This window comes from Taeniopygia guttata, chromosome Z (assembly GCF_048771995.1).
Source record: "Taeniopygia guttata chromosome Z, bTaeGut7.mat, whole genome shotgun sequence".
In the NCBI taxonomy this organism is placed as follows: Eukaryota; Metazoa; Chordata; class Aves; order Passeriformes; family Estrildidae; genus Taeniopygia; species Taeniopygia guttata.
In genome coordinates this window covers 74,509,480-74,533,970 of record NC_133063.1, presented here as the reverse complement: position 1 = coordinate 74,533,970, position 24,491 = coordinate 74,509,480, and the positions used below count along the sequence as shown (strand labels likewise).

At 40.2% G+C, this 24,491-nt stretch overlaps 1 protein-coding gene across 3 annotated transcripts in view; it reads right to left on the bottom strand.

Annotated features, from left to right (window-relative positions):
* SH3GL2 (SH3 domain containing GRB2 like 2, endophilin A1) overlaps positions 1 to 23,917 on the bottom strand; it is a 92,873-nt gene extending 68,956 nt beyond the window's left edge. The window contains exon 1 of one of the 3 annotated variants that reach the window (XM_002192747.7): positions 23,678 to 23,917. In XM_002192747.7, coding sequence (XP_002192783.1) covers positions 23,678 to 23,722 — 45 coding nt within the window. In that variant the 5' untranslated portion in view covers positions 23,723 to 23,917. Of the gene's footprint in view, positions 1 to 23,559; positions 23,606 to 23,677 lie in introns of those variants that run through there. The other 2 variants (XM_072921795.1, XM_072921794.1) reach the window with 2 other exon arrangements.
* Between the last annotated feature and the right edge of the window lie 574 nt (positions 23,918 to 24,491).

Genomic DNA, 24,491 nt, shown 5'->3' with positions numbered 1-24,491 from the left:
AATATCATTTCATACCTACTGTTCTCTTTCCATACCTTTCCATTATTTGTTTTCTTTGAATTAAGAGCAAAAGTCTTCTAAGCAGCCTTTGAATACCTTAAGGAAATACTTAAGTTGCCTTAAAAAGCAGTGCTTTATGAAGAAAATAAGATATATGAAGTGCAGAATGAATACAAAGTTCATAAGTACAATATTAACAATATCTGATTTGAGTTCAGTTTTATTAAACAGATTTTTTTAAACGTCAAAGGGCAGTGTTCATAAAGCACAAAGAAAACAGTTTAAAAATCCTATCAGGGTTAAATTTCAATAATGATCTTTAAGTCAACTGTTCAAAATTTCAGGTTTTTACTACTGAATACTGTATCAGCTTTTGGTAACAAAGATGCTCTTAAATATTTTAAAATTAATCTCACCAAGGTACAGGAAAGTTTATGAATGGCATAACACTGACAACAACTATTTCATTATATCACCTTTTCATTTTCTATATATGTAGCATTACAGCTTAAAAAAAAAAAGAAAAAAATTACTTATTCGAGATGCCTTGGCTTCTTAAGAATAGTCTTTAGCATCTTTTATAAAGACCATATGAAATGGATGATCTGTTTCTAAACAAATGGAAAAATATGAGCCATGACAATAGTGCTACAGCACAAGCCCTGCACAACCAGCCCAGGACCTACTGAGACGACAGCCTGTGTTTGTGGAGCATTACATAATCAACAGATAAGCCATATAGAGCTTATCATACCCTGCGACTAAATACAATTTTAACATCCTATCACGCAAATCAAGAGAATAAAAGTAGCTTGTACTGCTTTCTGAGTTGACAATAAATCAGTTCAGGAGGACGGGGACAAGGCTGCCCAACAATGGCTCATAAGACAGAATTTTTCTGATCAGGAACCCTCCTGCACGCAATCTGCTGCCCATGCCTCCCGGGATACTGCATTATATAACCACTGTAATACTCTTATATCAACTGGAAAAGGCCAGGCACAGGGTGAAGTGCATCTCCCGTGCCCCCCTTCTCCCTCAGCGCTCGTATCTGATGGTAACTGTGTACGTGGGCGCCTGAACCGATGCTGTGCTGAAGTCACCAAGCAGCTCCCAGCTGCCAGGCAATGCAGCACCACTCGCCAGCGATCAGCCCCTGCTTCCTGCCACCTCACCTCACACCAAACACGGTGCTCACAGTGCAAGACACAGGAAATAAATCTTATACAGGCACACACATTGCAGGCACCAAAGGTGTCATCTTTAAAACTTTTCTAACAATGCTGATGTGCTGCTCAACACTCTAAAAATGGCCCAATGTGGGTCTTCAAGAAGCGAGTTTAAAAGATTTCAGCATAGTTGGTGTAACTCCTAGCAGGAGACAGCATGTTTATTAGTGCTACTGACACAGCCTCAGCAGCACATCTGCCTGCCTGGAGATGAGGATGCTGACAAACCCTTTACAGCAGAAATATGTTTAAGTACAGCTCATCAGGAATTGAATGACTTGTGCATCTTAGAAAAACAATGTCAATTCTTTTTCTGTTGTCAGCATCCCAGCTTGAGCCAACCACAAAGAGTACTTTTTTTTTTTTTTTTTTTTTTTAAGGGATGAACAGAATGAATCAGCTCTGATCCTGATAACAATGGCTTTTTCCTATCCTCTATCTCTGCGTCATGTAAACCAACAATAAACTTGGTCACAGAGCCTACAGATCCAAGATTAACCTAAACCATCTTGCACCTTTAGTGACAGATGTTCCTGACGGTCAGCCATAACCACCATTTAAGCAGCAATCAGAGCCAGCATTTCTGGCTGAGACTGTAATAAGTCTTTCTGTTTAGATGAATATAAAACTAATTGACCACTCAACACTGGAAAAAAAAGTGATATTTTAATTTCAAAATATTGTTTTGAATGTGGTGTTCATCCATTTATAGCCAAAAATGCAAAGAGAGGCAAAGTATTGCAGAGAATTCCTTTTATCTTAGTGACACCTTGCTGGAACCAATTTATATGCAAATTCCCAAATGCTTCTGCTTCCAAGCAGGTCAAGAAATAGCAAGGATAAGGACCTATAGATGTTTTCTCTGTATCCTGAAAATTCCATGTCTGAACCTCAAAGTGTTATTAACTTTCTATGCCTTTGCAAGAGTGCAAGGTTTGAACGGAAAACAATATTGAACACTGGATCTGAAGTTGGATTGGGCCTGTTGCAGACTGTGACTTAGCTGTGCTGTGGCATTTTGATAATGAGCATCACTGACTGTGTCACTGTTTCCCTCAGGGAGCCCCAGTTCACATAGCTGTTCAAAGCACTAGCCACTCTTGTAGTCAGCTCCAGTCTGTTGCAACATTACTGTGTCTAGATCGACTTCCCAAAAAGTCTGACTTTTCTTCTCTTAGCACATGATGTTTCCTGCTAATCAGTACTTTTTCAGTGCCTCCTCATGACTAGTGTCAGGGGAGTTCAAAGGAAAGATGGAACAGAGAAATTCAAGACATCAGTTCCTTGAGTGTCCCTCTTTTAGTGGACATTTTAAATGTATCTGAATGGAAACGGAATGTAAAATAAATAGTGCTCTGCTGCAAGGAAGGCAAAAAAACCCGTAGACTAAAGACAAACTTATCCACAGTGAACTTTTCCTTAGGGTGAAATAAATAAAAGCAACAGCTGAAAGTAAGTGAAACTTCTTTGAAGGAGCAGCCACAGGGGAGCAATGTGCTCTGGAACTCCAACACACAGCACATCCTATTCTGGAAACCAAAGATTTGATAGGAGTGCCAGAAAAGGCATCACTCCAATGTCATAATGTCTGCACAAGCAAGCAGAAAGGAAAAAACAGTAGAAGACTCAATTTTCAAATCAGCAATGCTCTGGGGAAGCCTAGAAGAAATGTGATCTTGAAATGTCCCACAGACAGGGATCATTACCATAAGGATGACCTTTCAGGACAGTATTGGCTTTTCTGCTGAATATGTTTTGCGGTGATTTCTCAATTACCAAAGAGAACTACATAAAATAAAAATCCCTTATGTTTATAGTCTTGTCCACAAAGCCAACAAATCAATGTACTTTATTTTATCATCTCATATGAAAACTCCTGTGACAAATGTGGTAACTGTTTTAGTCTTTCTCTACCTTTGGACTGCAACAAATCAGAGTCATTTAACCTTTACTTCACTGATAATTCCTCTATTTGGTATAGTAACTACCTAAATCTTAAGTATGCACGCTAAGAAATAGGTATTTTGAATATGAATGAAATGTCAAATGGAATTTGCTATATATAGTTCAATTACCAAGTCTTTTTTTTTTAATGCTCTTGAACATCTAAAATACCCAGCAAAGTATTTTCATTTATGTCTTAATTAGATATGCCATTCCTACAAAACATAGTTATCTTGAATCTCTCATCCACTTTCTTCAGATTTCCTCTAAAGATTTTTTTCCTTCGCATAGGAGAGCCTTGAACAACCTCTTTGACAGTGCTTGATTCTGCAGAGTACTCAAAAGAAGTTTACAGTAATTTACCAAAATAAGTTGGATTGGGCCTGTTGCAGACTGTGACTTAGCTGTGCTGTGGCATTTTGATAATGAGCATCACTGACTGTCTCAAGGCTGGTATGTGTCAGAACTTTGGCCATCATCGCGTCACAAAGGCACTCTCATCTCACAAAACAAGACTGCTATTGAAAGGCCAATTGTTATTGGTATAATTTGGACTGTACAGTCAAAACTATTTGTCTATTACCACAGATTACTCATTTCTTAACTAATTGATTAGTACCATTTCCTAAAGTTACTTGTGTGAACATTAAGGGGATTATTGTGGTGTGTCAGAAGTTCCTATAAAAACTGCATCCCCATTTGAAAATGCATCAGCATTTTTCCTCCCTCAAAAGAACTCCAAAAAATGCATAAAAATGCATTTTTTTAATCCTAGCATTTGTCTCTAGAATGTCTGTGTTGCCCTTTTAGTCAGCTCAGAATGGAAACACAAATTTTAAAGAGGTCTTTTTTCTGTTCCTATGAGAAAGCTGCTATTTACATGAAAGGGCTCACTCAATATCTCTTTTTTAGTGGAATTAAATCCCCAGTTCTCATATTTGCACATCTAGAGAGCACCCCATCAGGTGCTGAGAAGGATAATAAATATTGTTATTTAGTTATAAATGCCAATGAGGCTTCCTTTACCAGCCTTGTCCACTAATCCTCACTGTTGTGCTCATCATTAACCTAGTTTGTCTCCTGACAAGTGCTTTCCAGAGTGGTAACTCCATTAAGCCTTCTCCTTCTTTTCTCCCAACAAAGATTCTGCTGCCACTTGCATCCCTAATGGTGAGGGAGTCCCTCACTCTGAACCAAAACTGACTTTGCAGATGGCAGCAGCATGAAGACTTCAGGCAAAGGTCCAGATGATATGGTCCTCTTTGCCACTGTGGAAGGAGAGACAGAATTTTTCAGCAGGTAAGCTTCTTTTCTCTAACAACAATACACCCCTACTCGCTCACAAGTAGACTGTATCACTGGAGGTCATTCTTGCCTTCAGAGCCTTTCACTTATAAATTACCTCTTCTACTCTAAGAAACTGAAGTTGCTTAAGAAAGAAGAGCAGAAAACCAGTGAAACATTGGCTTACAACTGCTTGAAACACAAACAGAAACTTCTGCTCCCCAGTCAAATACTTGTATGGATTTTATTCTACATCCTCTAGATCTCTGATAAATGTTGCAGTTTATCCATAATTGTCAAAAAAATTGTGAAAATTTGTATTTCTTAGCAAAAAGAATACAATCTGCTCCATTCTACTGATGGTGCTAAAACATTACTCCTGTATCATGTGATCAGTTATTAGCAAGAACCATCTCTACAGGACAGATCTGCCAATGGCTCCACCAGAAATAGAAACACTGAATAAGGAACTTAACAGTCAACTTGTATTTCACACAGACATAAAAAAGCATGCTTAATCTCCTGTACATATCTGTGCTTTAAATAGACCACAAGATAACAAGGCTTTAATTATTATTCAATTTTCACTTAGTAGTGAAAGATATCATAAACCTTTCCATTTCACTTAACTTTTCTGTCAGAAGCACAGACAGTTGTTCCTATTACAATCACAATAGCTGGCATCATTACTGGATATATTACTTCACGTCCTCACCAAATTTTAAAAGTATTTGGGTTTTGAATATTCTTTAATATATCTGAAGTAGCTTAAGAACCACACACTGAAGAATTCAAGTTCAAAGAAAATCAATGTGCAGAACTTGAGTTAGAAAAAAAATGTATTTTCTTTCCCCAGTTAAGTAAAACAGAAGTCCTATATATTGTAATTAATTAGAAATTAGAATAAATTAATAATAAAATTAGGATACTATCATCTTAAAACATCCACGTTTTCTGTAGTTTGAATTAATTAAGTTCAAGAAATTGACTATACATAAATCTTAGATATGTTATGTATAAATACCTATGTCACAAGCTTCTACTCACTTCAATGTTACAATCTGTCTTCCTAGCCTTAAATCAAAACCTTAAACCTAAATGAAAAATCTTAAAGCATAACAGAATGTTTCAGAAATCCTCCTATTTTGATAGCTAAATAGTACCTGAAGACCAGACCATGCATCCTCCAAGAACCTGAAGATCTGTGTTGATCCCCATGACACAAGCTGACAGCAGCTCTCAGCAGCCTCCTGCAGCCTGGTCTCATAACGCATTATTGCTTCAGGCTCTTTGGCCAGCATGTGTAACACTGTGTGACCACACTCCTGTCCTTCCTTTTCCACACTCACCATTCAGGCAGATCTACACTGCATACTTGCCATAACACAGCTAAGTGTTGGCTGGGAACTGACTTGACACTTGATCTCCAGACCTTTGCTGAAAGAATCCATTCACACAGAAGCAGCAAAGCAATTTCTTCTTCTACAGTTCATTTTACTTATAAGAGCTTCATAATGGCTTTAATCCCAGCATGTTTTTAGTAAAGCAATCACAGTTATTTATCAGTGCCACATGCTAACATTTGCATACTGGTACAGTGACCCTTCATTTGCTAGAGCCTCCCTTTCCTTCTGCGGCTGAACAATACCCTACAAGCAGAGCATCTGTAGCTGTCTGTCTCTCACTGCAGAAAAAAAAAATAAAGTAATACTTTTGTTTTTATAAAACTACTTCATTGGGGTCAAGATATCATCCAGCATAGGTGAGTCATCTCTGCAGTGTTAGACACAGGAAAACAATTCACAGAGTAGAACTAATGAGGTGAGATTTAATGTAAATTTTATAGAGTACTCAAGAAAACTTTATTTAACCTTAAGAATGGCGAAAGAAGTTTCATGCTCTGTTGTGAATATAAATAGATAAAACGTTATATTATGGAGAGGATGTGATGTACAGCACTTAATGAAAACATTCATTATGCATAATTAATATACTGTCTCTCACAGTAGCCTGCTGGACAAATGTCCAGCACACAGCTAGGAAAGTCTATAATGTGTTGGGTAAGAATTTGTCTGATGGGTAGTAAATAACATCACATCAGTCTGGCAGAAAGTCACCAGTGGGCTTCATGGGGCTCAGTTCTGGGCCAGTGCTCTTTGATGTTTTTATTTTAGATTATCTGGACATAGAAATTGAAAGTATGATAAGTACTTTGCTGATGTTACCAAAAGAAGAAAAGCTGTGAACTTACTCAGAGGTGGAGAGGCCTTACGTATATGTATAAAACTAGAGAGGTGGGCAATCATCAGCTACATGAAATTGAACAACAGCAAGTGGTGGATTTTCTACCTGTGATGGGGTAATCCAGGCTATATGCACAAACTGGGAGACAAGAGCCTGGAAAGCAGCCTCATGGAAAAACAAGAGGGAGTTTGGATTGATGGCAAGTTGAATATGAACCAGCAGTGCCCTGCCAGCCAGGAAGGTAACTGTGCTCTGGGGTCCCTTCAGCACAGCATTGCCAGCTGGGCAAGAGAAATGCTTGTCCCTCTTTGTGCTGGTGCAGCCTCACCTCAAGTTCTGTGCAGCTCTGGAAGGTCAGTTCAAGGAACACATCCAGAGGAAGGTGACCAAGGGGGTGAAATATCTTCAGAGAAAGACTTACAAAGAGCAGCTGATGTCACTTTACTGGGAAGCTCATTATCCCAATGCCAACACTGGGAAGAAAAGATCACATATTACACTTAGTCTACAGAGGAATTAATTTGATTATGAAATGTCTGTGACTTTTAAAGTTTGAAATCTTGCAATTTTATTTACTGTTTTCATAAAAGCTTCAGAACTTGGAGGCAAATACCTACTTGAAAATATCTACTTCACAGAGTTTTAAACTAAACATTTAGCCCCTGCACTTTTTGAGAGGTTTGGAATCACGAACACACAAAGTTCCAAATCAAGAACAATGAAAATTCAGTTTGGTATATTTTTTTTAAATCATGTTTTTAATTCAGTCTCTCAGTATAATAATGGCCCACCTCAAGATTTTTAAATGTTCACAGCTGATTACACTATAAATGTAAAAATACTATTGCTTGTCTCATTAAACTACCATGATTTTCTACTTGGATATAAAACATAAAATATTAATTATCACTTCAGAAGGCACTTTCATCCCTCAATTTGAATACTGAAGCTTGAGAGTGCTACAAAAAGCTTGATGATCCCTTTTCTACCAGTATCCACATCTTCCCTTTTGTTTATGTTTGCAGCACACATATATACAATGGATGCATCATTTTCAGATATTCTGCTCTCGTCAGATGGTAACAATAGCTCATTTTCTCTGACGTACCACTTCATCACCTAAAGAGGAACTTCAGATTACCAGAGCGGGTGTCCATATCTAAATATCTCCTATGCTGATACATTAATAATAGGGACATATACACAAAATTACCTATCTTCTTTGTCTGAATATTACATTCATATCCCTAATGCCTGTGACTGCTTGATACATAATCATATACAGATATGTGAATAGGGATGCTCCATAATAATTTCACTGCTAGTTCCACAAGGACAAGTAAACCAGAAGAACAAAAAATGAAGAAGGCTTGCATGTCTACAGGGAGATTCTAAGTGGATTCAAGAATTTCAAATTCATCTCCAAATGCAGAAAAGCAAAGACTGACTCACAGGTCTTTCCACAGAGAATGAATATGTGAAATTAGCAGGAAAAATTCAGGTTATGTGGGCAGAAGAAATGCTAGAAACCCAAACACATTTGTAGTGTAAAACAGCAAGTAAAAGTAATGTATATGCCTTCTAAGACCTTCACAGTCCCTGTGAGAGGGTGAGGACCAAAAGAGGGGAAGATCAATTGCCACATACACATCACCAGAAGCAGATAAATACTAAGATATCTGAACACAGGCAGAACTGGGTTGGTCTCAGGGGGACAGCTACTTTTCATGATGTCACTCAAGAAATCAAAATATAAAACTGTGCATACCATGTTAGTGTAAATACATGTATATATATATATATATGTATGTATGTTCAGTCTGAAGGAAGTGTATAAAGAAGTGTCTGTCACTGTCTAGTTTTGTCCTCACAGCAGCAAGGACACAGATGTATATGTAGCAAGGCTGGGTGTAGAAGTAGGATTCCACTGTGATACACCAATCTTTACAGTTACTTGCAGCATCAGCTATAGCAATCTGAAGGCAAAACAATCTCTGTGTTGTCATTTAGACACATGATCGTGGCCCATGCTGTGTGCAACTCTGTTGAACACTCCACCAAAAAAGTACAGCACAAGTTATTCAGATTGTGGTCTACTCCTTGGACAATTCTGTGTTACTGGTTAGCTCATATTGAAGGATGAAGATCACTTGTAATGCTGCTCAGTGATGTCTTTAGGTCTTATGGGAAGAAAAGTTGTAGCAGCCCTAGAGACAAAAATAAACAGAAGGAACAGAGCACTCACAAAGACTGTTTGCATAAGTACAGATAAGAATTCTTTCCGCAGCATGACAGTAAAGTACCCCAATAATGAAATTTGCCTTAGAAAGATTTAGAGGAAAGAAACCAGACTATCCACTTTACATGACTGCTCTCTGTAACAAAGAGGGCTTTCTGAAAATTTCAAAAGTCCATGCAGCCTTGGAAGTTTTGCCATGCACATGCCCCTACCAAGTGAGACTGCAGAGACTAAGCAATGACTCTACAGAACCAGATACATAATGACATAAGCAAAGTTATGATTAAATAGGGGGTACACCAATCAGTTTAAATATGGAATGGCTCTCACCCACGTATATTAACAAAAATATAAATTCCTGATTGAATAAAATATTATTCATGAGAAATGGTATTTATTACAATTTATCAAGCTTCTATGTGAACTTTGGGAAGTGTAGCTCAACAGCCCAAATTTAAAAAAGATTATGAATTAAGATCAACTCACTAGCAGTGCTGAAAATTTACCTTTCCAAATACACTCTCTTCATTTAAATCTTTGATTCTTCAAAGAAATTAAATAAAAGACCCTAAAAGTAACATAAATATACATCTTTCTCCTACCATCTTCTACCACATACCAAAAACAGGTTGAGGTGCAGGTAAAGAATTTGAAGGTGACTAAAACTCATGGCATGTGGCTCTGATGAAGTGCATTACTTTACTGGAAGTATCTGGAAAGATAAGCCTCCAGAAGTCAGGAGGCATCATAGTGTTGACTCTTCAGAGAAATGCAGAATCCAGGATCTTCCCACACTCACCTAAAATATTTCAGTTTCTACAATGAGCTTTGCCTACTGAGTGTAGATTAAATTAATCAGATTTTCCAGTCCCACTTATTACTTGATCAACCGCAAAACCCCAGTTGTCACGTCAAGGAGAAATCACAGGTCTGTCTTTGTCTGCAGAGCGAGGTTTTAGAAAACGTTATTTCAAACACTGACAGTAAACAGGTATGGCAGTACCATTCTTCACTAGCGCTGTACACAGGGGTAAATTAGCAAGTCAGAAATACACAGCGAGATCTTCAGCGAGACCAGTATCAGCCAAGATCATACACCACTCTAGCCTTGGGGTTCTGGCTGAATGAGAGCAATGGCTCAGATCAGAAAATACAAAGAAATACAAAGTAAAAAAGGCAGAATAAATAGACATTTGCCTTCAAGGCCACATTTACAATAATTACCCTCTTTGGCATACCCAGAGATCATGAATTCACAGTTTCCTCATGAGTTTACAGCTGTATTTCTACTGTCACAACTTCTGCACACTGGCAAGACAAAAGTGATGCAAAGCAGGGAGACGAATTCTAAGCAAAGCTTCCACTGCCAGTACAGATTCCTTGGTTACTACAACCATCTACTGCTTATGTCTGGGTGCACAGAAAGAAAGTGGTTAAGGATCCTTCACTTAGGCCAACTATGGCCAACATCAAAACTCATGATGGAGCACAGAAGCGGTTCCTCACCAGCATCCTGGTTTGCATTATTTAGACCTTGGAGATGTGAATAATCAGTGCTGCAGCAGGGTACCCAGTACCCTGAGAGTTCTTGAAGATGACACTCCTAGATGGCAAATCAGCAGTGCTACCAAGACCACCAGAGATCACAGGGAGTGTTTCAGGAGTTCCAGCCTGGTCTCCTTAAAGTCCTGTGTATTCTGTGCCTCAGAAAATACAATCAAGCTCTTTAATATGAGATGAAGGTAAAGAAACCTGCTCTGCCACATCTGTTAATTATTACACAATTTCTTAAAATACAACCCTCTTAGTCCATAAATCTGCATGATTTCTGTGTGGATAATGTTACTTTTCTTCTTGCATCTACCCATCCCCTTGCTTGCAAAGGAAGTTAGTAGCCAATCAATTTACTAAATTTAAAACTCAAGTAACCTCATAAGCAGAACAGAGAGCTCTTCACACCTGTCTGAAAAAAAAAACCCACTTAAAATATTTGTGTGACATAGAAAAATCTATCTGGAACTGGAATATTTCCTGCAATTTTCACAAGCTTTTTGCACTGTGTGACTTTCCAATATAGACACTGCCTCAAAAGTTCAGGTCAGCTGCTACATCACCCTGTCTGAAAGAAAGCAAGATCACACACTGTCAAAGATTTGGAACACATTTTAAACTGCAACAGCTCTCAAAGGAGGTAAACTTTAAGAAGATAAAATGGCTCAGAGGAATTACTGATGGTTCTTTGCAGTGTCTGTCATTTGTCTGCTGTTAGGTGTTGTTTCCCCTACAAAACTCTTATGTCTTATAACCACATAGTTATAACAAAACCCTAGGTTTTGCTCTTGCATTACTAATTTTAAAACACCTGGGTTCTGTAATGTCTCCTTAATGTTTGGGATTATATGCTGCTAAAAGCTTGCTTAAAAATGACTTCTGAATGCTTAAGATAAATGAGCAAAAATACCCAGATCTGCAGAATTTAGTCTGCAGAATGTTTTCTTGCTGCTGAGTAAAGGCATATACCACATGCATTAGTGAATGTCTCATACTAAGAGCAAGGTCACCTCCATTGTACATTTGCATCAAGTCTCTTTTGGAAACAAAATAGTGGGAAAATCTTTGTAAATCTTGATTATGCACTGCTTGCTTGCAAAACCTGTGATAATACATAAATGCTTTCTGCTTTCCTTAACTGATTTATACACCTTTTAAAATATTACATTAAAGAATTAAGAGCTACACTACATCATTTTATAATTTAGAGCAATAGTTAATTCCAGGACTCTTGCTGTTTAAAACAAATAAAAGGGGCATGAAAAGAAAACCCAACATCTCCAGCCTTTTAACCAAATACATTATTTCAGTAGAGCCAAGGACTCAAAATAATAGAAAAAATAAATTAATTGCTTAAGTCTCAGCTCCTTGATCACCTTGACCAGCTGCAGAGGAAACTAGGTCCACAAACCCTACCAGATATTCCACAGATATTGAAGGCACAGAAAAAAGAGTAAAAAGACACTTTTTCTGCCCTCCTGGTCACTTTGCAGCAGAGATGTGGGAAAAGGAATGGTTGCAGTAGAGGACACTGCAGAGCTTTTCTTGTTGGCTCAGGCAGGTTGTGGCAGGAAACCAAGTACCTGTAAACATACTTTATGTTATCTTTTCCCGCTGCTACTTCCACTTTTCCCTGGGCTTTTCTGTCAGACTTAGGTTTCTCTGTGATATGATAGGACAGAATTCCTATACCTTTCTCTCAAGTTTTGTCTGTAGCTTGGCATAGGCACCAGAAATGACTACTACTTTCTTCTTCAGTGTATAGGAAGTAACCTCAAATGCAAGACCATGAAAGCAAAAACAGGGCAAGAGCATTTTAAAGCACTCTCATCTCTCACCTGGGAATACTAAGGAGCAAGTTGGCATTATCTCATCCATGCTTATTAATGCTTCTAAAGCCTCAATATTTCACATCTTAAACCTATAATCACAAACCCAGTCACTTTCAAGGGCAACAGTGGGGACTTTAGGCCAGGAAGTTGACACACCAGACACCTGATGACTTCTGATAGTGATACAGCCATGGTGTGCTCTGACAGCATGACTACATACATGACATTGCAATAGAGAATAGGGAAAAAAAATCACATTTTCTTCTGTTAAGTCCTCAGTGGAGTCTTAATAAAACTGCTAAAACACAGCATAGAAAGAAAACATCTGATCCCACTCTACCCACTTACTGTAGCTCCCTGCGATCTGCTCCACCACATGCTTCAAAGGACTTCCAAGAGCCCTAAATTTCTATTCCTGAGCCCTCTGGCTCAGCCATCCACAAGGCTGTCACTTATACTCCTGATCTGGTCTTCATTCCTTAACAAACAGCTCATTTGACATCCATGGCTTCTCCCTCAGCTGCTTAATTTACCTTCCCAACTTTAATTTTACTGCAAGAAAATTAATATAGCATTTAAATGAAATGCAATTTACTGTAACAATACTTTCCAAGGTTTTAAAGAAATACCAGGAGGAAATCGGGGAAAAAAAAGTTTACAGCAGTCAATCTGTTAGTAGGTCAAGAAGTTTCCCAAAACACACATGTAGTTAATCTGCAAACAGAAATGAGAAAAATATGGAACTAGAATAGGCTGTTTTATTGCAGCTTCATTAAATTTTCAAATCTCTCTTGCTCCAAAGTGCTGTGGAAGAAAAGAGAGAATGAGTCATTTACAAGGAGCAAGATATAACGGCACCGTGTCTGTATGTCTCTAGAGAAGCTTTCAGATCTGCTCAAGAAGACTGCCTGCATTTTATAAAACTTCCTAGAAATCTCATATAGCTGTTTTTAATACATAATTTTGGAAGTGGTCTTGTTCTTAAGGTGAGAGGGATAAATCAGCAATTATCCTGTCAGCCCAAAAGAAATGAGTGTAAGGCCAGTCCTTGGGCATCACCTAAATTTTCTTCTATAGTCTGGCAGACATTTTCAAATAGAAGTCCATTCACACTTCAGTTTGCTTTTATCTCAGAAACTAATTTTTATTATTAAAATAGATTCTGCACTGGAACCAGCAGGCCCCAGTCAGAAGCTCAAACCAAGCATGCTTGTCTCCTTTCCCAGCTAGTACATTCAGGCTGCATAGAAACAAGACAGTCAAACCCCAACTCCTGCCATCGAGACTCTCTAGACCTCAGGAGCCACAACTGCACACATATCCAGAGACTTATGTTCTTCTGAAAACCAGATCATATGTGGTTTAGTCACTTAAGACATGTACTGAACAGCACAGAGAAGGACAGCTCCTTTTCTGCAGATATATTGCTCATCTTGAGAGTTTGCAGCATATTTTTTTATGTTAAAGTACAAGGGTCTTTCCCCTCCTTATGGTTATGGAGAAGGGAGATGCACTGGGACAATCTTGCCTTCCACCCCAAAAAGTTATATATCTGCATAGCCAGTACGTCGTACTGCATTCTGCCTTTGCAGCCCGGCTCAGTACTTTGAGTCACCGAGAGCACCTCAGGCCCCAGCCCAGCACAGCACTGCAGGGAGCCCCAGGAACACACTAGCCCAGAGCTCAACATCTGCCTAGGAGGGTTTTGAGCTTCACCAGAATGTTTGAATGAGTCACCGATTTGATGCAGGGACTTGGCTGATCAAAACCTAGCAGAACCTTTGGCAGCCAGTGCTAGTGAAACTTTCCACACACCAAATATAAAGGCTCTGTCAAGTCTACTTAGAACAGTAAACTCTCCCTAGGGAAAGGAAAAAGCACTAAGTCATGGAAAGCTCATTTTTCAGTGGCTGTCAAACAGTTCTTGTTAAAAGACTATCCTGAAATCAGAGCAGCAGAGGAGTATTGCCTTTTTCTTATTCTTTCTCCCTGTGAGACAGGAAATCTGCAACAGCTGGGGTTGTCATCTTAGAAACAATGTTGGCTTTTTCCTTCGTTAATCACATTTGATTCCACCTATACTGACGGACATCATTAAATTCATGCTGACCTCGTTAACCTATTGGTAATACTTACGCTGTATGTGTCTTTGGAACAGTTGTCTTTGCTCCTGGGCTGGAACAACACACATTATCACTGTGTCCAGATCAGGAACTAGAATTCTGGAAATAGCAGGCTAATGAAGCAGAAAACAGCAAGTGCTAGCTTCACTCACAAACTTCTGCCTTTCCTTCTCCCTCTAGTCAGTCACCCACCCGTATATAGCAGAGCAGACAGTTTACCTCTGCTCAGTTTTCAAAGATCCCTGTTGTGGACCTCTCCAGTCTTTCATCCTCACTCATCTTCCTTTCGAGTATTTTACTCCCATCCAAGCCTACCGTTAAATAAAAAAACAGGATATTTTCCAGAAGCTGCAGAGCTTTTGTTATTCTGTTTCAAGTGTTACAGATTTTTGGCCATAAAAGTGCAGCCTCCTAAAAAATGCCAGTTCAGGCCCGAGTTACATATTTTGAATGACAATATTGTAAAGCAAAGCAAAAAAAAACAAAAAAGTTTTTTACATTTTGATATTTTATATGTTTTGATGTTTTATATATTTTTGGCTCTTACTCCCTCCAGTAACAAAATCCCATTCCTACCATGCAAAGCTTAACTTTGTTCCTATGTGCCTTTTTTTGTAGGAGCTTACATAGGTGAAACAAAACAGAAAGACTCTGATAGAGGAAAAAATACTTTTCTGCATTCAAAAGCTAAAGCTTTATTTAATTTGCCTAAGCAATTACATCTTCCCATGCTTCAAAAATTCGCATTTTACCTGTTTATAATTATAGCACTAGAAGAAGAAAGGCATAGAAGAAAAGCATATTATGTTTACTGCTTGCAACAGTCATATCCACCTCTGACAGGGGTGAATTTGCCTCATATTTAGCAATATTTTTTTCAGCAATTTTGTGAGAAAGGAAGATTCCCTGACAGACTCAGAATACTATGTGCATATTTAAAACCCAAATCTAGACTGCAAAGAATAACATAAGATCCAACTACTCTTCCTGAAAGACAATCTTCCATTTGTTAATACTAGTGAAAGTCTCCTTGGATGATGGAGTCTAGTCAGTAAATGTGGACACGTGGTTATTCTGCACATCAGGGCACATTTCCACATTCAAACATTCCGATTCCTCAAAATGTTTGCATTTGGTTGGAACACTCTTCATGCCTCAGCATTGTTTTAAAAGTTCTTAATTCCTTTCATAACAGTAGAAAATAAAACCAAATTCCATCTATTCCTGACCAGTAAAAGAAACGGGACAAAGCAACCAACAGAAGATTCAATTAGGACCTGCTCATAAGTACTGAAACCACCTTTTCCTTCCACTGAAGCAAAACACTGTTTTAGCTGTGTTTGGATGACAATGATAACATTCCCAGAGGGAAAAAAAAAAATAAATAGGGTGAATTAGTAGAGAAAAATACACTAGCTTTTCATCTCTAATGCCTTCGCCAGTTCTGTGCAAACACCTTCATTACAGTGGAAGGACAGGTCTCAGTCTGATGCCCTCAACTCCCTTTAAAAAAAAAAAAAAAACTAGTTAAGTTGAAAAGCTGTTCTTCTACAAGCAGAAAGAAACCCATCCATTGCAGAGTTATACTTGTAAAATTGCAGCATTTTCAGTTCAGCCCTTAGATTACGATGCCGTAACTTTCCAAGGCAGACAAGCTCTAAGTGACTCATCTGGAAAGGCAAACAGCATTTATTTTTGACATTTATACCTTATGAATTATTAATTGGTTTTCTGCATCTAGAATGATTTTGCATGAAAAGGAATTTCTGGCACAGACCTTAAAGCTGAAAATTGTACAGATTGGAAAAGAACTCAGCAATATCTATCTGTCTAAGTGTTGCTTAAAAGAGCAAATCCTGTTAGTCTACTGAAAGTCATAAAAGACTAAATGAACATTTGCAGGAAAATTTTCTTTCTAGAGAAAAAAAAAACAGTTTTTATCTCTAATGTAACTTGTTCTCCTTCCACCCTGTGTCACTGTAGTTTCACTCTTTCCCAAAGACGCAGAACAAAAGTGATGTCTAGCGCTTAACGGCACTTTAAATTGAAAGATAAACAGTATCTCTGGTGTTTCTGCACAACAGTCACCAAATTTCATAACACAAAGGTGAAAAAGAAGCTCTGTATCAAAATGTTTAGATAAACTCTTTTCACATGTAAAGACCTTTTGCAGCCAATAGAAACTGGAAATTACACAATCAAAAAGAGTAACAATTGGTGAATAAATAGCACAAGTTATTAAAAACATCAAACTGAAATCCACAAAAAATATTATGGAGGTAGAGGGGAATATAAACACTTTAATGGTGTGAAGTGTTCTGCTGCCATAGAATTGTGGGGGAAAAGGCAGGAAAAGCCAATATTTTTTCTCTATTTTAGAATTTCTGCTTACAAAGGAATCAGCATAGCAACCCCTTTTGACAGTGATAACAAATCCAAGGAACACAAGACCAAAACATAGCCTGATGAAAATCACACCAGTGCTGACAAGGATCCCAGCTGATGGCCCCTGTCTACTCTGAAACAGATATGCATTAAATTCTTCAATTCTCCTCTAGTAAGAGGTGCAATAGCAAAATGAGTGGTTGAATTTCTTGTTCTTTCAGAAGGTCCTCTGGCATCACACCAAACCACAAGGTTATACTGCTGCTGCCTCAGCATCATCTTTGCTGGGATCAAGTAACACTCCATTTCCCTGGAGAAATGATGATGGGCAACGAAGGTGAGTGTAAACTGCTGCACTCATTGTGAACCATATGATGCTGCAACAACTACGTCAGTCAAATTTTAGTCTACAGAATAAAAAAAAAAAAAAAAGATGTTTATTTATAAAGACATATCCTCCGTCACAGACACAAGAACATCGTCACCATTACATCAAGTGCAACTACATATCCACAAATCATTCTGTCCAAGTTCATCACAATGATTTCCATCTACAGACAAATTGAAAATATGCTGAACTCCAAACAACCATTTCTAATTTTCAATTTTCTACTATGCAGGTCTGTAGAGCTTCCATAAAGGGAAATCTTATGCAAAAATGTAAGCACAGTAAACAGCAATTACTCTCTTTTTTCTCTGCTTTGGGAAGAAAGAAAATAATTAAACTCCTAGCACTTCTATGACAGATTGGATGGATTCCTTTGATGTGCTATAACTTCAGATTATAAAAATGATACTATTTTGTCTCCAAGATTAAGTGCAGGATTAGAGCACTGAAAGCAAGGTAATTGTGCCGTGGCAAACATCATTGCAATAATGCCATGCTGTAACTCAATTTTCTTTCGTCTGATTATCTACATATAGTTAAGAAAAGGTTAAACACCACCATTTTCCATCAGGGGCCACTGCCTGAGAATAAATTGAGAATCAGAGTCACAGAAGTTTCTGAAAAGCAGCAGAAGGAAGACCTTTTTTAGTTCTAAGATAAGAGGCTTGGAGGATGTTTTGCCTGTCCGTGAACATACCACAGATTTTTACAGGTAAGAGGGCCATGAGTCTGCTTCATCAGGGCACTTCCCACTAAATGATGTCCATACAGTTTCTCTTCACATGTCCTCACAGAGTGGCAGCAGCTCCTTGGGGCCCACAAATCAGATTTTCAACTCCATCCCTCTTGTCGAGCTTTTAAAGCCAAAGATTCTACTGGTACACTGCTAGGTCATGACAGTCAATGCTCAAGCTCCTCAAGCCTCCATCCTTCTCAAGAAATACATCAGACCAACCCAGCACCTCCCATTTGCAATCAGGAGTTACATAAAACTACTGAATTTTCTGCGCAGTAACCTCTGCAAAATCTTCATCAATTAAAATTGGTTATGCTGCTCCAGCACTTTTATGCAGCATGCTATCAATATGCTAGTCATGAGGACACATTTAAAATTCAAAGACAGTTTTGCATGAGTGACCAAGAGCATCCAGTGCTTCCTTGCTATAATTCTAGTTAAGATGGAAGTCAAGACATGAAACAAAAATCTGGCGGATGCTGTGTTTTGAGCACAGCATCCATGGGTATTCTTTGCCTCCAGACATCACTGAGAGAAAACTTAGAGATGGGTGTTATTTAGTGCACCAGCTTTTAGATACATAGATAAAAATGGAAAACGTATCCGTCATTTGGAAAGTTACTACTGTAATAGATGTTTGAGAAATCTTAAAAAAAAGAAAAGCCATGATCTTTTTAGTACAAAAAGCAGCAGTTCTTCCCATCAGATTTAGAAACAATGTTTGAAACTGCGCAGACTGTTTAAGCTATCAACAACTGAGAAGGGTTACACAGTATCCAACTAAACAGCAATTTAGATTAAAGTCAATTTTTCACCCTTTCAATTATGTAATATCAATAAAAGGGCGCACGGGAATGATGCCAAATGTGAATAATGTATCTGGCAATCAAGCTAGAGTGCACAAACAGAAGGAATTTCCCTACCTGCTGTGGAAATAATCCCCTCTGCAGCTAAATAACTATTATTTTCTAAAAATAGTCTCTATTCCAGATCAAAATTTTGCTCCCTTTCCTTGATCTCAAAAGGTAGCACTGCACACTGAGAGAAACCAGCAGATTGTCAGCGGTGGATGCCTCTCAGGCAGAGGTTTCTAGCAGCCTTTTGGGCTGTATCGTCAGAGCCACACCACCCTGCAAATGACTCTCCTTCTGCCTTCCTCAGACCGCTCGCAAGTTTCCACACCACATGAGAAGGGAGCTCATTAAGTTCCATATAAGCAAGAATTGGCTCAGCATTTGCACTAAGGAAAACATAACAGTGCCCAGCTTTCCAGACCAACTCCCACATATACCTTTACATGTGAGAAAACATGGAAGGAGAAAAGCAGACCACTGTGAGTCCCACTTCAAGCACAGTCAGCTGGAAAAGACGGGTGATGTCCTATCACTGGAAAAGCAAAAACAGTTTCCACACAACACTGTACGACAGTCAGTAACATGTGATGAATACACAGTGTGTTAGAGATTAAGGAAAATATTAATATCAACAGAGAACAGTAAATATTGGTTAACTACAGTTTGTTTAGTAAGTGGACTGCATCATACATTACAGATAAAAAGAAATTTACATACTTCTGATCAGGGAATTATAAAATTATTCTAGTAGATGAACCCAAATATGCTCTTTTGTACAAGAGAACCTGTGTAGACAGGCTCTGAATGCGCACAGAATTCTGTGGACAGCAGCATAGCTAGGCAGGAGTCTCATTTGCTTCTTATTTACCAGCAGAGTCATTCTCTTACTGCGCCATTCACAGATTACCTCATTAAAGACGGAAACATAGTACTTTCCACATAAAGTAAGAGCATCTAACAAGCCACTGACAATAATGAGTGGATTGGAAGTAATTTCTTCAGATGTTTCTTTCAATATCTGTTGGAACTCAAAATGTCCCTCAGACATTTTTAGAGGTTCCAGGCCTTGGTCAGAAGCATTTTAGACCCTGGCAGGCAGCTGGAAACAGCTGTGATTTTGAGTTTGAGCCATGGAATGAGTTACCAACTTTGAAGGTGGAACAAGCAGTCACAAAGGGTTAGATAGTATAGTAGAAATAGTTACAAAGTAGAGGGGAAAATTTTTTAGTGTTGTACATGGGGGTTTTAGCACCTGTACAGGGGGGTTTTACTTTGTACAGGGGGGTCAGAAGTTCTAAGATGGAGGAAAGTGGGTTGATCCTGTTCTCCTTCTTTCTTCTTCCTTACCTCCATGTTCTTGGTGATGCTGGCACTTATGGATTGGTTTAGAGTAGAAAAGCACCTTGTAACATAGGTAGTAGGTATTGGGGAAAAACTGTAAACATATAACATGTAATACATCATATAAAAGATAGCAGCAGTCCTGGGTGGGGGGGAGAAGAAGACACCAGACAGTGAGGGTGTCAGGGTGTGTGTGTGCCTCTGCCTGGGCTTCTGACCAAGCAGACGCAGCCCATGAAAACAATCTTTTAGATAACTAGCAATAAACTGCCTTGAGACCGAACAACAAGAGGCTGCGAAGTTTTTCTTTGGAAGCACGGGTTGGAGGAGAGACTTTACCACCACACGAGACCCCTGAACCAAGCCCAGGGTTCTCACAAATATCAAACATTTTTCTCTATAGAACTGTATAAACTGGTTAATTTGGTCTTAGTGTTGAGATAAATTTAACTATGAAAGCAGAATACAGTGGTAGAAAATAAACCATACTACAGGCTTTTGGTTCAAATCACCACATTCATACTGCTTTTTAAATGTCAGTCACATTTATTCAGTTGTTTCAAATGGAACATCAGATGTGACCACTCCCAGAATTTGTTGTTAATCTCCTACCCTATGAAAATATTACTTTCTGAAAGCTTAATTTTGACTGTGCCTCACAAGAGCCATATTATGCAATGAATGCAGTCATCTGGAAACAAAGCTCATGCTATTTTAAAACAACTCTCTTTAAATGCCCCAGACTGTCAAATCTGTATCACCCAAAGTGATTGTGGTAGTTTTATAACTGTGTGTAAACCTGGAGGAAGCAATATTCTGTCAGTCAGACTGGCATAATGCTACTGGCAAAGGACTCTGCAAGCCTAAAGAAAAGGGACCATTTGGTGGCACAGCACTTTGTTGCCCATTTCTGGAAAAACACACTTTAGATCTTCCTAGCTTCAGGATGTATGACAGATCTACAGCAGCATGTTAACATTGAAATGGGGTTATTTCTCCTTAGCTGCTCTGTGGATAATAGAAGTAAATTAACAACCTAACCTATTCCACACTGGTCAGTCTAACATCTGTATTAATGCAATTCTGTATTAATATCAGGACTTCCAGACTCATACTGCTTTTACAAACTCATGAAGTTTTCTCTAAACTTTATTTATAGTTGCACACAGGTACACCCATTAGTTTTTCAGAAAGGCAAAAGGGTGAACGATTGACTCATTCCACAAGGGGCAAAGTATCCTGCTCTTCAATATCTCACTGTTGTTGGCAGTTGATACATGAAAGTTGACAAGCACTAAGCTCTTCAGCACGGCTGCTAAACTGGCAGTACTTCATGCAGGTTAGTTTGATATTTCACAAGTCAGAAAACAATAAATGAAATTAAATAAAATGGTTACATTGTATAAAACAATCTAGATGTACCCTTTATATGACTTAGGACTCTATTAAAATAGCACATAATATAAATTAACATGAATAAGAACCAAATCAGTAATTTAGATTTCTTAAAACTTCCTATTTGTCTGGTCCTATCTGGAAGCTTCATACATGCCGGCAATGTCAATCTGTATTTCACCTGGTGTTTAACCGCTAGCCTAAAGGATTACTCCCTGGAGCAAGGTCAGCACAACTATGTTGCAGATTTCTCCCTCATAATGCAAACAAGCCAATAAGCGGATCACTCTTGAACATACTTGTGACTCATTCTCATATATGAGTGTGTCTTCATGGCTTGCATGAAAACAAACTGTGAAAGTCAAGGCTGGGACCAAAAATCTCTGGGTGATAAGATGTCAGACTGCTAAATCTGGTAACAGAGACTTAAATATTTTGGTTCCAGACAGCTAAAACTCTTCCTTCCTTCTGAATGACAGTATTGCTGACAATCAGTGTGAAAGTGTCATCTGAAGGACAAAACAGCATGCACAGACCTTTCACAACATTCTCCCTCCAAAAAAGATGTTTACCTCTGCTGCTGCAGACACGTTCTCATTAGCTTACAATAATGGAGAACTGAGATTTCTAGTACTAAAAAGTAGATTTCAGCTTGCCTGATTCTTAAATATGGACACCACAGACACTGAAATTCTTATTTTCAGTACAAGAACTTATTGCCATAATGATGATTTCTATGCTGCTCATAGCACCATAGGCAGCAGGGGAAGAAACAACAAAGTAAGCAGCAGCAGATGGGCACTGCTAGATGGGCTCAGGCCCCCTTACCAGCTCCTTATGGCATCTGTTTTGAGTGCAGCCGTTTTCTTGCAAGGCTTATTTTACCAAAGATGCAGCACAATGTAGCATGAAAGGTGAGACACAGTGTTATTCAATGCCTTGATACACCCACGCAGGACTCAGTATAAAACCATTGCATTCAGAGTTATAGTGTGCACCGGTGTAACTAAGAGTGTGGAAAATCAGAATTTGGACAAATATTTGGATTAAGGATAATTTTCACAGAATATTTCCCCATAGTGCTCAAGAGATGAGATGCATGTGAAGGGGAAATACATGGGTGTTGAAAAGTCTAACAGGTGAATATATCTTGTATGCCTGGACCTACAGATTGCTTGCAGTGACCAAGATTCCTAGCTGAAGATGGCTGCAATGGCAAGCAATAGGAAATAACTGGAGATTTTGTATTTAGTTACAAACAAAACAACCCAAATAAACAAAACAACAGACACACAACCAACCAAAAAAACCCAAACACACACAAAAAAAACCCACCCACACTGCATGGGTTTTGGTGTCAGCTCTCTGGATCTAAATCAATTCCTCTGACTTCTATGAGACCATTTTTTATTAGCTTTTTAGATTTGGCCCCAAAGTACACTAAGTCAGAAATTGACTTGCGGACTGTAACACACAAATTTTGTATTATGAAACAACTCAACTACTGGTGAAACACTCACCCTGACTGACCTTCCTGCAATATCACACCATGCCTAAAGCAACAGAACCAAACCTCATTACTCGGATTTCAGCTGTGGTCTAGACCCACGAAACAAAAAGGTCATGTTTATTGCTGTTTTCCCAAAGTCAGGCTAAAACAAACAACGCCTATGGAAATACGGTGCAGAGACCTCGGCAGGGAAGGTCTGAGCCCACGGCCGGTGTTTGCTGCAGCAGCTGCCCCCGCGGGCTCCAAGCGCGGAGGTCAGGGCAGCCCAGGAGCTACTCCCGCACCCCGGCAGCCCCTGCCCGCTGCCGCAACGCGGCCGGAGCGAGGGGGAGGAGGCGCGGCCGCCCGGCGAGCCCCGGCTCCCCGCAGATGGACACCCCTGCAGACCCAGCACCCTCCGTGCACATCCCTGCGCGCACCGCGCACACCCGGCCAGACGCACGGCCCCTCGCACGCTCACTCAGGACGCACCACCGGGCACAGCATCCGCGCAAACCCACTCACCCCGCACGCACTCGAACGGAGCCCCGCGCACGATCCCGCACGGCGCACAGCCGTGCATGCCCACGCATCCGCTGGCCGCAGCCGAGCGCGCTCCACGCGCGAGCAAAGGGCTCGGTACCTGCGTGGCTTTGTGGAACTGCTTCTTCAGCCCGGCCACCGACATGGCGAGGGCAGCGCGCAGCAGCCGAGCCGAGCCGAGCCGAGCCGAGCCGAGCCGAGCCGAGCCGAGCCGAGCCGAGCGCTCTGCCTGCCCGCACCGCACCGCACCGCGCCCGGCGGAGGCTGTCAGACGGCGGCGGCGGAGCGGGAGCGCCGTGACGTCAGGGCGGGACGCGCCGCCTCCGGCCGCCCCCGCCCCGCAGGTGCGCCGGCGGCGGCTTGGCGGGGCTGCGGGGCCGCCGCGGGGCTGCGGGGCCGCCTGCCCGGGGACCCGCGCCCCACACCCCCGCCCGCCCCCGCCCGCGGCAGGCAGCGCTCGCACACGCGCGGACCGAGTGCTGTCCGCTGCGGACACCCCCGGGATGGGCACCCGCCCCCCGCCGCGTCGGTCCCGAGCACGGGCACGGGTGTTCTCCGCCCTCCCCGCCCTGCGCGGACCTCGGTCTGGCCTCAGCAGCCTTCTCGGCAGGGATCGGGATACTCGTCCCCGCGGGACATCATCCGGGGAAATGAACCCGAAAAGAAATTGGCGGAGCAGTAATGGGGGCAAGAGGGGAAAGCAGTAGCAGAGGGAATGTCAGTGTTGGCCAGTTTTCTGAAAAAACCTTTCTAGCCACGCCAGCTTATTTGGGCCTGGTCGTGCCTCACAGAAGCACAGTTGGTAGTCAAACCCTGGCTAATTGGGATTCTCTCAACAAGTGCTGTTTTCTTCATCCGTCAGATTGTCAGTGATGCATAGAAAAGCACTTCTAAATTTCGCCTGTTCCAGCCTT